Below are 13,937 nucleotides of genomic sequence, written 5' to 3' on the forward strand. Positions count from 1 at the left end.
TTAGGGCAATAAAATTCCATTTCGGATGAATGCAATATTAAATGAAACAGTCATGTAAACAGGAGGTGAAGGAGGAAGTTCAGATGGTTATAGGTCAGTTTTACAGCAGTGATTCATAAAGGAAACCTGATAGAGGATGAATAATGCATGGGCGTGTTTACCTGATAACGGGTCCTTGGCGATGCACAGGAGGTTGGGTAGAGGCATGACTATCAGCTGTTGTAACGTCTCCTGTAGAGAAAAAGAGTTGGGAGAGAGAGATTCTTCACTAAGAGAATTCTGACAAAATGCTTGAAATAATACAAAAATCAAGTTCTTCTCAATTTTAAGAATCCGACTCCAAAACTTGAAATGTTCAGGAAAGAGGAATGCTCCACCTGAAGGGGAATGGTTATCTTATAACTGTACATACTGCCATGTAGTTGTGTTCTTAAACCTCACCTAAAAACAACAAAAATATTTAAGGCAGACTCCTTCCAGAAAACACATAATGCACTTTTGTTTCTCTTCTGTCCTGTGATGATTTCTAAAGCCTTTCTGTCTTGTGATTTTTTCTTTTTGGTCAATAAACATGTCCAAACATCTGTATTGATAACCAAAAATTAGCTTATAATAAGCTGGTGATGCACCATTTCATTTGACAAACTTTGCATTAATCACAAAAAAGCTAAAATAAATTAAAATTAGTGCTGTTACTCAATTAAAAAAATTAATCAAGTTAATCACACCACTACACTGTGACTAATCATGATTAATCACAAGTTTTTTTAGAGTTTAAGTATATTTTTTAGATTTTTTAAGGTTGTTATTGCCAACTGTTTCTATAGTTTGGTGGAAAGACAAAATATAAACACAGATTCACACTGTATTTATTGAAGTTTCTCATCAAAAACCAAATGTTTTAAACACATCATAACATGTAGAATACAGCTGTCTAATTTACTGAGGTCACCTGAACGCATCATATTTTCCGTCTTCAGCTCGTAAAGTTTGTTAACTGACTTCAATTTTGCCAATTCCATCACAGATTTCTACACTGGATTAATATTGTTAACAAACAGGACTGTCTCAAAGTTTTTGAGCACTTTTCAGCATTTATCTGAGCAGCTGAAGAAGAAAACTGTCCTGAAGCAGCTGAACAGAGTGGTATGACCATGGCTTGATCCCGTGTTGTTGTTAGCGTCTTTGCTTACATTAGCAAAGATGTGCTTTGCCTGAACTTGTCTGGAACTTCAGACTTGTTGTGCTTCGGTGACAGTTCATCACTGCAGCATGTACCCACAATTTTGGTTTTATCTTCACTAACATTCTCCAGCTTTTTAAAAAGAAAATGTCCATTAAGCAGACCTGGGTCTGTCTCCTCACTCATCACTGCTGGCTGTTTCTGACCCTCTCACCTCGTCATTCCCAGGCATGTAAACATCCGCACTGGAGGACTACAGGAACAAGTTGTGGTCAAACTTAGTCATATGATTAAATTGCGTTGTTGTTTTTTTAATGCATTAAGATTTCAAAATTAATCACAAGTGTTAACGTATTAATGTTAACAGCCCTAGTTTTAAGAAAACATAACTCAATCACTCTATTTTTTTTTTTTTTTTGTCATTGCACTCAAACTATCTGACAATCATCTGTTAATCCATACATTTTTTGCAGATTGCTTTTGGGCAGGACGCTTTGCACCATGAGTGAAGTTATCAAATTAGTTAGAGAAGCCCTGACTGTGGGAACCAAATTCAACACAGCAAGGGTGGTGGACTGAACTCTGTGGAAGAACACTTTCTTTGTCAAAGTGAACCTTTCAGTCCTTGTTGCTTGTAGACAATCAAATTAGCGTACTTCGGCTGGCATGAGCGTTCATAACCTAAGGATGTGAAAGACATACGGGGAAATTGCAGTAGATGAGAAACATGTAAATTATATATTTTAACTTGAGTCAATTTAACTCAAAAAATGTATTTCCATTCATTAAAAACTTTGATATAACTAGTTACGACAAATATTTTGAGGATTTTCAACTTCAGATTAACAGTGTAGCAACACTATTGTAATTTTAATGCAATATGTTTTTACTCTTCTAATTAGTTGTCTGGGCTTTTTGAAGTAAAATGCATGTTTAAAAAATAATACACTAACTATGGATTGATAAATGCATTTGCTTTGACAGCCCTAATTTGTAATAAACTTAAGTGTAGCATAAGTATTAAGACGGTATGCAGAGCTCCACTCTTCTTTTCCCTTTGGATATTTCCTACCACAGACCTTTCTACAAGGAATGAAAGGTTTGCATCCACCTCTATGGTCAGTCTTAAAGAGAATGGCACTGTGAGATACAAAAAAAATGCACTCCATCTATCAACAGATAATCAAATAAAGCACTGCAGGACTTTCCCTGTTTTTTTGCCTAACAAGTGACTTCATAAACGTGATCCCTGACACAAAAATAAGCACATAAGCAGACAAAAATATGCAGAGTATTTTAAGTATTACTCTCTCCTCTAACACCAGCTTTTGTACTTTGCAGTTTAACGACACAAACAGCGTGTGGAAGCAGAGCTGAGAATATCTGCACCGCCTGCTGCTCGTCTTGTTTTCACAAGCTCTTCTCAGCTTAGACCAAAACACATAAATGAATCAAAGTCCAGCCACCAGCTGACCCAGACATGTGTGTATGTGTGCATGTGTGTTTAGGCCAACAGCCAACAGGAAACACAAAGAGAGCGTGTGTCTGAGTCAGGAAAGAAACAGCGTGCTGGGAGGGAATACTTTCCATACCAGAATATCCTCTCCTGTCTCCTGAAACACACCTGACTGTCCAGCAAGCAGAGAAAATGCAACACAGTCAATATCTGCTTACTAGCAAAGTTAAAGTAACTTCAGCCAGACTAAAAAAGGAAGGGCAGAGGTGCTGGTCTTTTTTCAAAACGTGACATTTGTCTCCCAAAGGAAGCTGTTTGGAAATAAGGAAACATGATGACAGAGTAAGGTCAAAAAGAGAGACTCTAGAGTGAGGGAAAGGACCCGTTACAGGAGGTGTGATGATGACCCCAGGCTAAGGTGAAGGGAAACATACTGATGGGAGAATATGTGTGTCTGCACTAGGCCTGCAGGATATATCAAGTTTTTAGGATGTATCATAATATTTTTTGGGGCCTTTTCATGCCTTTATTGGATAGAGGAGGACAGTGGATACTCTCAGAAAAAGGGATGAGAGTGGGAGAGAGACAAGCGGCAAAGGGCCGCCCTGGTCCCATATCATAATATTTTCAAACAAGACTTCAGGTAAGATTGTTTATATGGATATATTTTTACGTTGATTTAAAAAGAAAATTGAGTCCAGGATTAACGTTCAGTTCTTTGTGGTAAGAACCACTAATAGGCTTATTAGCCATAAGATAAACTATTTGCAATGTTTGGTCTAAATTGGAAATTCTTTTAATTTCAAAGCATTTATTTTTTAAGTACAAACCTAATTGAAACCTGTTTGATACTACAGCAAAACAAAGTAGAAATCCTTGACTCTTTTAGAAATGTTTTTATTTTGGAATAAGCCTGAGCAATATGGCTTGAACATCATACCATTGTACTTTTCTTGTCCTATACAGTAAGGGTATTGCATTTAAATACATATTTAATTTCCCTTTAGAACAAGCCTGGGATGGCATGCTGGACTCATGTCTGAGCATAAGATCACAAAAAATCATTTTAAGCATCTCTGTGTACCCAAAGATACAAGTTTCATCTCTGCTTTGCTGAGGTGTGTTAACCTGCTAGAGACTAAAGCATATTTCCTAATTTGGACCTTCAAAATAAGCACTGGAGATAACTAGTAACTATTGACTTTTATTCTGAAGAACCTGGTTGAAGAAGCATGTTTATGATCAATTAAACTTAGCTTAAGCAGCAGCATAGGCGTGTTCATCATGGCCAGTCATGAGTTACAACAGTCGTTTATGATGTGATCAGACGCATCGCTGCAGTGCTGGGCTCAAGACAAACCCAGACGATCCAATGCAGAGCATGGTAAAGCTTACAAAGCTCTACAAAGCAAGTGTTCACTTTTTTACCAATTATTTCTGAGCATGTAGACATAGCTGATGTACTGCAGCTTTTTCTAATCTCCAACTTAAGGACTCTACTTTTCAAAGGGCCAAAATAGGTTGCTACAGCACTTTTGTTTTTCATAATTATGATTGCCTTAAGTATGGATGCAACAATGCATCAGTTTAACATCAGTATGGGACGATATCAGCCCTTCTGACAAACATCAGACATGATATCAGTAGCTGATGTGTTAGTTTGCTGTGATAAAATGCTTCAATATATTGTTTGTTCACTGAATGTCCCTCTCCACTCTTCTGATTTTCTCATGAATGTGTTGAACTACAGGAACAAATATCAAGTGGAATCATTTTATATTTATTTCATCATTTTAGCCTCAGACTCTGTTGCCTTCTGTGATTTCAGGGGTAGCTGACATTAATTTCTTTTTTAAATATTCAGGAAAATGTGTGAAAAACACACTTAAGACAGTCAGGGAACTTCTGAAGTTTCTGTTAACGGCAAACCATGAGGATAGAAGGCTTGGGCAGAAGGCCGTTATCACTGACCACTAGCTACACCAGAAACCACAAAAAGACTGTTACTCTTGAAGTCTGTACTGTAGGTTGATGATAACATCCAACAAGTTCAAGTATGTCCAGAGGCTGAAAAAGGAGCTTGTTTCTGACCCTTTATGTCTGTTTGAACTTTAAAAAAGCTTTCTATTCTGAGATTTTTCCCCAAGAATATCCGCTCAACACCAAGTTTATAACTCCTAAGGATACCTGAAATGTCCAGGCTTTAAGTCATGGATCATACTCTCACTTATCTTTGTGTAAACTCCAGATTTCTATTAGCTGAAGTTTATTTAACAGAGCTCTTAGGGATTACAGCACTGTTAGTTTAATCTACAGAAACTTCCCAGCACAGATCTGAGACTGATGGTGTGCTCCAGCTGAATTCATGCTGTGCCTTAAAGACATCTGGTAGCCTGTTCACATGTTTTATTCACCACAGTGTGTGTGTAAATGTGTGTGTGAGGGGGACTGCTGGAGTCTCTCATTACCTCCTGGTGTATTAGTCGCTGTAACACTATCTGCAGGTATTCCACTGCCTTGAAGCTGTCTGTGCAGCCCAGTTGTAGCTGTGGTGTAAGCTGATAGTGCTTTTATATGTGTGGTTGGCAGATGACACCATAGACAGCAGAAATAAGCACTTACAAACAAATTAAAGAGATGTAGAAGGGGTTTTTAGAGCTTAACACCACAAACACTTCACATGGAAATGGTTAAAGTCTCCTTTTTTTGTCATGGTGTGTGTGAGAGTGTGCGCATGTGTGTATGTGATATTCCAGACAGCTCACTTCCCATAGCTCAAAACAGTCGAGCTAGGACTGTTACATGGGCCAAAAACCACATCACTATTTTAGATGAATGGTATTACATGATATATATTAGGGGTGTAAATAAACTGTTTCATAATTTGATACATTCTGATAAGATCCATATGATATAATAACGATTCTTTGGACAACAGTGCAATATTTTCTGATATCACAAAATCTGCCATGATATGATTTCAACTTGATTTGTTGCAGAAAACTTTGATCAATATTAAACTATTTTATGCACAAATGTGCAAACAGACAGTTACAGAAAAAATATGGTTTTGGCAATTTAATTACTAAGAAGTTTCTATATTTAATAAAAACAATCATTATAATAAAAAGAACAAAGACCTGTGATTCATTTTGGTACCTTCTTATTTTGCAAACATTGTTCCTAAGAACTAAAAACTGAAGGTCCTGATTCTCTTTAAATTAGGGACAGAACTATGGAAATTTCTGTTTGATTTTAGAGCTGCTAACATTTTCAGTTCCACACATTTCCTTTCATGTATTCTGATCACTCTTAAGAAATACGTACATTTCATAATCGTGATCAAAAGGGTCGGGAATCATAGGGTACCTCACAATATGATACGATACGCAATACGTGGTCCATGATATCAATATTTTCACAATACAGCGATACTGTGACAATCTATATATTGCAAGAAAACTGTATAAGGATACATCACAAAATATGTCTAACTAGAGAATACAAAATAGTTTTTAAAAGGTCAAGTGCAGGATTCTTCTATTTATTCACTGCAATTTAGTGTTTCACAGAATTTGACACAGACTGAGGTGAAGCACTGAACATAGTACATAAAGTCTATAAAGTGTATTATGTATATATATATATATATAGAGAGAGAGAGAGAGAGAGAGAGAGAGAGAGAGTATGTAATTTTAAGTCAATATGGAATATAAAAAAATAGAATTAAGCTATTTAAAAATATATGTAGTCCTGCATCATCTTGCATTTTAACTATCTTTGTGCAATCTGAAGATGAGGATTTTCTCCATTTGCTACACTGGATTAAAATGCTGTCGGGATCCTTTTTGTTTAAAGGGGAATAGGTCAATATAGAGTAAATGTACTTCAATCTCTTATATTTCTCGTTATATCAGTTTTCATGTCACCACGTAACGACCAGGTGTTTGTGGAGGGAGACTAAGGGAGATGAGCTGATCATCACGTCCAGCTTTAAGGACTGATGGACGGCCATGACGTGACAGGCCAGTGTTTATTTTTTAAACGTATTAGAGAAGCCTCCATTCTTAACAACACAAAGACGGCACAGGTCCTTTGAAATAAAACTAAGTATTGACTGTGATGATGGTTGCACGAGTAGAGACCACCGGCAGCTTCAACAGGCATGTTTGTTGACATTAGCCGTTAGCTGTAATGCTATCGCTATGATGTCCTACCCTCAGATTCGTTGTGTTGTCTGAGCGTTTCACTCTGGCGTGGCATATCTTGCGAATGACTTGACTCCTGTCTAAGTTTGTGCTGTCTTTAAAGTTTTGGAAGTCAAATCTTTTTAAAATACCAATACAATATCGCGCCTTGAAATATTGCGATATTTCAGTGTGTCATTTTTTTGTCCCACCCCTAGTGATCAAGTCTTTAGGCCTATTTTTCCTGTTTCAGAATTTTCCTTGCACACATTCACATACAATTGGACTTCAGTAGTTATTTCTACTCATCCTCATATTTCCATTTAGTGAGGATGTCAAAAACGTTCTTCACTCTTGAATGCCATCTGTTTGGTGGTATAAAAAAGAACAGAAATCTTATGATCTTAAGTCGTATTTTAACTGGGGGATAGAAAGGCTTGTCGACACAAACTAAAAGTTATTACATTAAAACTAACATACATACTACAAATAAATAAAGAGAGAAAAGCTCCATAAAAATATAAATTGCTTTAAAACACAGAGGTGTGCTCAGGTGTTTTTCCATTCTGAAAATAAGATGAAGGACTAAGGTCAGTGCTAACTAGCTGGTTGTTTATTATAGATGAGACGGATCGAGTTACGCCCACTGTCCAGCTAAAACCATCTACACCTTCACTGTATTAAACATCATAATGTATGTGCGCCGTCTGCTTCATTTATGCTGTACTACCAGTATTAGTCAGAGAGACAGTGTAGAACTACGTTAAATAACAATGTCTAGAACAAACGCACTCGTTGAATTCCCCCATGAGTGTGTGTTAATCTGTGAAGTAGTGATAGATCAGATCTATAGATATTCTCCTGCAGCAACATCACCAGCAGGATCCAACACTTTCAACTGACAAGGGATCAATACAGCTGGCCATATGACCCATTTACACTCACACACAGGCACAAGGCCTAAATCCATGCCCCACTAACACAGTGGGCTCACATTTCTAATCCCTGATCAATGAAATGGTGGCAGCTAACCAGAGATCTGACTGTGACAATGATGCTGCAGAACTTTATCATCACTTTTGATGCTTTAAAAAAAAACTAAACCTAAAGCTTATTGCTTTTAAGAAAGTCAAGATCATTTGTTTATAAAGCCAAAAAATATATACAAAGAGGGCTTTACAGGGAGACATCAGAGACAAATTCTGGTCTATTAAAGTTATCTGCCCAAAAAGACTTGATAAAACTGTATTTGTATTTTAAAGAAAGTTTTAGCAGGATTGTGGAGGAAGATATGCAATGGAAATGAAAAGATAAAAGATTTCTGATCAATTTCAACTATGCTGAAAGAATGAAGTGTTGCACATGTGCATTTGAAAAAAATCAATAAAAACATCAGAGAAATCAATATTGGAATTGAGCAATGACCAAAGACAAACTCTGACAAAAAAGTGCAATGAAATCATCAAAAATAGAACAAATACTGCAGGTTTAAACCTGGAACTAGATCCATTTTCTGCACAGACATTGCAAATGTTGATTTTTCTTTGAACACTGAAGGATGAAACTGACCAAACATCATGTTGGCCATCCATCATTTTGCAATATGCATTATTTTCCTTGAGGTATTCCCATATTTTACAAGATAACTTGCCTTTTAATTGGGTTACAGTTGAATATTGAATACAAAGCCAACTTATGTAAAATACTTACAACAATGACTGGCTATTATTCTACAATTAAGCTTGCAATACTTGCTAAAATTGTTGGGAATAGTAAAATGCAGGATTATGGCCTAATGATGGAGAAAAGTCTTCTCTGTGCAGCTGCATATCTAGCACAATGAGAGCTGTGAAGCAGCTGAAGCAATACACAGTGAAAAGGAGCAAATATTCAATAACAGGCCTCATGCAGTTTCTGATGGTGGCACTTTATACTGATCAGTGGTTCCTAAAGTGGGCCGTGGGCCCCCCAGGGGGGTGCGGCATAATGACAGGGGGCACAGTGTGGTACAGCTAAGCAACACAACCTCAGAATCAACAATGGAGTGGCAGATCAAGTCCAAGATGTTGTCTACATTTTGGATTGGGGTGGATAAGGAGAACTCACTGCTAGGCAGGAGAGCCCTGACAACACTCTGCCTGTATGAGATAGGTTTTTCTGATGTTGCCTCAATCAAAACAAAAAGAAATTAAAGCTGGGCATTGAAATGTAACTGAGAGTCACAGCTGCACCAAAGACGATCTGCAGCACCAAATGAGCCCACAATTTTCACTGAAATTATTTAGGACTGAGAGTATAAGAGCCAATCCCATTTCAACCCCTTAACCATTCCTCTTGCCCCTTGAAACAGAGTGGTAAGGGGTAGGGGTGTAAACCTTCCCGAGACGCCACTTGATTACTGTTGATTATTGTTCATGATCACTCGTTGCCGATAAACAGTTGCGTCATTAGAGGTGACGATAAAGCTTTGAACATCTCATTTATACTATGGATCACCGTGTTAATCTTCTCCATGAATTTATATGGTTAATAGCCCTGGTTTACATGTTTGCATACCATTCGCAAGTGAATGCATCATCCATTGGTTTCAAGTGTGGCCCTGGACAATCTTCATTTTGAGGGCTATGTAGCCCTCGGCCCTTAGCCCTAGCCCTCGATTCAAAAGAGAATTGGGACACCCCTTCACCTAACGTGAATGCACAAAACCAAGGGGAAGGGCTCAGATAAGGGCTAAGGGGTAGAAATGGGATTCACACTAAGTTTACTGTCAGGGAACTGTTTGTCTTGCGTCTTTGAAACGCTATTTAAGGGGCTGGGTGTTCCCGTTTGTCGTATATTTACATATTTAATTTAATATGTACGGTATTAAAAGAGTGCCTTATTCACTAGATTTTATGGTGCTTGAAAGAAATTAAAAAGAGAGAAGTTCCATTTACAAGTGAGTTAATCTACAGCTGGTCAATGCTTGCTGAAATTGGCAGGAATAATAAAATACAAAAGTTTCTGATCCCAGAAGTCCAGTTTGTCTGATAAGTAAGAGCACTCCATTCAATGTTTAAGCATGGTGTACTTCCTTGGCTCTGGCATGGATGGAAGAGGTGTGCTTTGGTACAGTTCATGCATGAGCACAAACACCGTTGCTCAACATGTATGTAACATGTTGTTAGAGCCGTATCTGACCAAAAACTGCCCAAACTAAGCCACAAAGTGAGTGAAGGATGTTCCAAAGCCTCTATTTCGATAATGGGCTAAACACTCATTTGAATTTCGTTTAACCGACTAGCCTAAAGAGGAGAAAATCCTTGGAAAACAGTCAAATTCTTCCCAGGATCATAGTGTGAGCAGGTGTGATGTTAGCCTGATATACTCTATGGCAAGGCTAACATTACAAGCTAGCGCCGCCAGCCTTAGTTCCTCTTTGCACATTAATGTTGTGCTTGGAGGTGTGGCCTCTTTTCACTTCGGGGGAAGTTATACGTGAGTTCAACCCTTGACAGCCTACATATCACTTTGTTTCCATTTACTACTTTAAAAAACGGTGGTACCACGCTGTTCCTACAAACTGTTTACCCTCAAGCCACCGCTGAGCTTCTCATATTTACATCCGTGAAGTGCCAGACAGGAAGGCAGTGGCCATTAACTGAAGCTACAGCAGCCTCTAGTGGCGGGAGGTTCAATACAGATTAAAAGAGCATTATAGGCTGCCTATGTTCAAGCCTTTGTTTATAAAAATGATGGGTAATTTGTTTAACTGACTTGTAAATCCTGTTTTGATAGACAAATTGAACCATTTTAGTAATTAACCGCGCGCATCCCTGGTAAAGTTATTGTCATTATTTTTATGTATCTCTCCATTGTGCTGCCAATTATTCTGCAGCAATTATTCTGCAGCAAGGACAACTGAATTACACAATTTGAGTTAATTTCTGGGAATTGACACACAATTATTAACAGACCAAAAACATTATTAAGCCTGCTCAACAGGCTAAATAGTCTAGCAAAAAAAGGCAATAAGTCTGAGAGATTAAAGCCTGATTTATGTTTCTGCATTGAAGCTAAGCTATAGCCTACGCAGAAACCTACACACATAGCTGAGCTGACATCCAAATTGTTAAAAATAACACTACATGCCAAAACAGAATGCATGCCCTGTGATTGGTCAGCTGGTTAGCACTGGGTGACTGCCAGTGTCTGAGAAATGTCTGCAGACACATTCTGCATATTCTAGAGTATGATGCATGGCTGCAGATGGCAATAAAACCGGCCAGATTTACTTGCCAGAATCAAAAAATATCAGGCATGCATATCCTCATTCATGTCTCTCTCAGTGGCTAAATAAAGCATAAATACTGATCTACTGATCACACTTTTTCAATGAAAATTGGATGATAATGATTGGTTGTCAGTCGATTGGGACACATCTGGACCAACAAATGAGAGAAGCTTTTAGGCATTGAACCTCCTTTCTCGTTTTCTTATCAGTACATTTCTGTTGCTTAAATACTAGTCAATGGATTTTCTCTTGAATCTCTTATTGGACTGGTCCACACTCTCTTTCTTTTCTTTTCTCCTGCTGATACAAGAAACATTAACACTCTCTCTGAGACAGCAGTTGTTCTCTTTCACCGATAAAAGACTTCAGAATCACCACATACTCAAATCTTTGAATAAAAAAGCTGGTCCTACACTCTGATAACCTCACAGCAAGCCTCACCCTTCCAGCACACAACACAACACACAAAAACACACTGTCCACATTGTCGGATTTCCACCCATTCAGGCTGTGTGTTTAACTGTGAGTGTGTGAACAAAGTAGGCCAGAGGATATGAAGTTCAAAACATCCCATGAAGGCTCGGGCCTTTGTCCCTCAGTTCCCACAGTAACCAAGGAGGGTAAAGAGAGAGAGAAAGGGACTGCAGGAAAAAAAGGAAGAGGGAGACTACTGCTTAAGTTACTCGCAACAATAAAACACACTGACACAAAAGTGTGAAAGTATTACAGACGCTCTGTGATCACAAAGGATGAGGTTATTACATGATGACGTCCTTCCTGGTTTCTCTTAGCCACTTCTTACAGTCTGACACAGTGATGTCTGTGTCGTCGGCTTTACACCAACAATCGAGCTGCTTGTGTTCAGAAATTCCTGGCTCTTCTCATGTATGTTTCATTGTGAGACGATAAAAGAGTTTGCTCAAATCATTTGTCATTTACAAACTGGCGACAGCTTGCCTTTTTTCGAACAATTCACATTTTGTCTCTTGGTTTAAGGACTGTTGATAAACTTCCTGTGCTGTCCACCCAAGATGAAAATACGGGACTGTTTGGGATTGAAAAGTGACGATTTTTCACTGTCTGACATATAAGTGAACAAACACTGGCTGAGCATCACTGGTGGCGTATTGGGGTCGACGGCAGGTTCTCAGCGGTTTTGGATCAATGTGACTCTTGCTTACTTGCAGTCATCTGTGAAGATGGGACATGGGCCTGGCACAGCACAGGGCCGAGCTTGACACAGGGAAAGGCTGAGCTGACCTCAGGAGTACCTTGACACACCTCAGTAGGAGAGAAATTAAACCTAAAACTGCAGGTGACATAACAAAGAAGTGAACACAGACAGACTTCTAGTCATTTTTTTGTGATCTTATGCTCAGTCACAAGTTCAGTATATCATCGCAGGTTTGTTTTAGGGGGAGAAAGGGGGTTGCTGCACGTAAATGTGCATTTAAATGCGTTACCTATTTGTTTTTTGGAACAAAGTCATAAAATACTGTTACCACAAAGAGCAAAAGAAATACTACAACAGAAATGTTAGGCCCAGCTCTCTGTAATGGAAAACAAGGTTCCTGGTACCCGTAAGTTGAGCCAGTACAACACATGGAAATGTGCCATTACAGTCGCAAAAAAAAAAACACTTTCCAGATTAATTTAATCAAAATTTATTTCTAAAACACATTTAAAAACAACTAAAAGTTGACCAAAGTGCTGTACAATGAAAGCTAAAAATTACAAAAACACAATGACACGCAGTGTCAATTTGAAAGTAACATGCATGATATTATTGCTATATTTACAACCAATATTTTGTCTTTAAAAATCTGCCTATATCTGTTGTAAATATTAGCTGTACGAACAAATAAGTTACTGGAGTTTTAAGCTGGACCAACAGACCTATGACTGTTGAAGTCTTTATTTTTAATCATCATTGTTCCTTACACTTTAAAGTGTGTTTTAAGGACTGAAATTTGTTAATTTGTTCATCCTGAAACTTTAAATTGTGTGTTTTAAGGACTGAAATTTGTTAATTTGTTCATCCTTAAACTTTAAATTGTGTGTTTTAAGGACTGAAGTTTTAGCTCTGAACTACATTGAAATATCAGTAATGATATCGTTAACGGCTAAAGACAGTTTTATATCTCGGCATATTGGAAATTGGCAAAAATAAGATATTGTGCATCCCTAACATTTTTTAAGACATATATAAAAAGGAGAATATAAAAAGCCAATTCTCATGCAGATCCAAAAGCCAGGAAATGAAATTACATTTTTAAGTTTATTTAGAGACAGGAAGTGTGTGGGGAACAGCATTGTAGAAGCACAGCATTAAGAGCTTTGGGGCAGCGATCAGAAAGGTTCTGTCATCTCTGACCTTCAGTTTTGACCTTGGACAGTCAGAAGCAACTGAACAGTGGATCTGAGTGTCCATGATAATATACGATAGGGATGCACCAATACAACATTTTCATACAACTGAATGGCACTGAGAGCAAATAAGAGTACTTCATAATATTGTAACTGTAACTTTAAAAGTTTGTCTTATTTTCATTAGATGTCTTCACTCCATCTCTTGACAGTTTTTAATGCATAATTATTCTCTACTTTTTCCATCCTCATTTGTGTTAAAATTGGGGCTGTTCTGATACCGTTTTTTCCTTCCCAATACAATTCCGATACCAATGTGAACTTTCTGGACTGACAGTTCAGACTAGCAAATTATCTTAGACCTACATTTGACTCAACAAATAGAATCATAATGTAAAGCATCTCTGTGACCCTACTGTTGTTTTTGTTGGGCGCGCAGATGGTCAAGTGGTTAAAGGCACGCACGATGAA

At 37.9% G+C, this 13,937-nt stretch overlaps 1 protein-coding gene across 2 annotated transcripts in view; it reads right to left on the reverse strand.

The window, feature by feature from the left end:
• Positions 1-13,937, reverse strand: part of ccdc88c (coiled-coil domain containing 88C) — an 84,433-nt gene that overhangs the window by 51,518 nt on the left and 18,978 nt on the right. For both annotated transcript variants that reach the window (XM_041812474.1, XM_041812475.1), the window contains exon 4: positions 162-231. In XM_041812474.1, coding sequence (XP_041668408.1) covers positions 162-231 — 70 coding nt within the window. The remainder of the gene's footprint in view (positions 1-161; positions 232-13,937) is intronic.

Source organism: Cheilinus undulatus, linkage group 18 (genome assembly GCF_018320785.1).
Source record: "Cheilinus undulatus linkage group 18, ASM1832078v1, whole genome shotgun sequence".
Classification (NCBI taxonomy): Eukaryota; Metazoa; Chordata; class Actinopteri; order Labriformes; family Labridae; genus Cheilinus; species Cheilinus undulatus.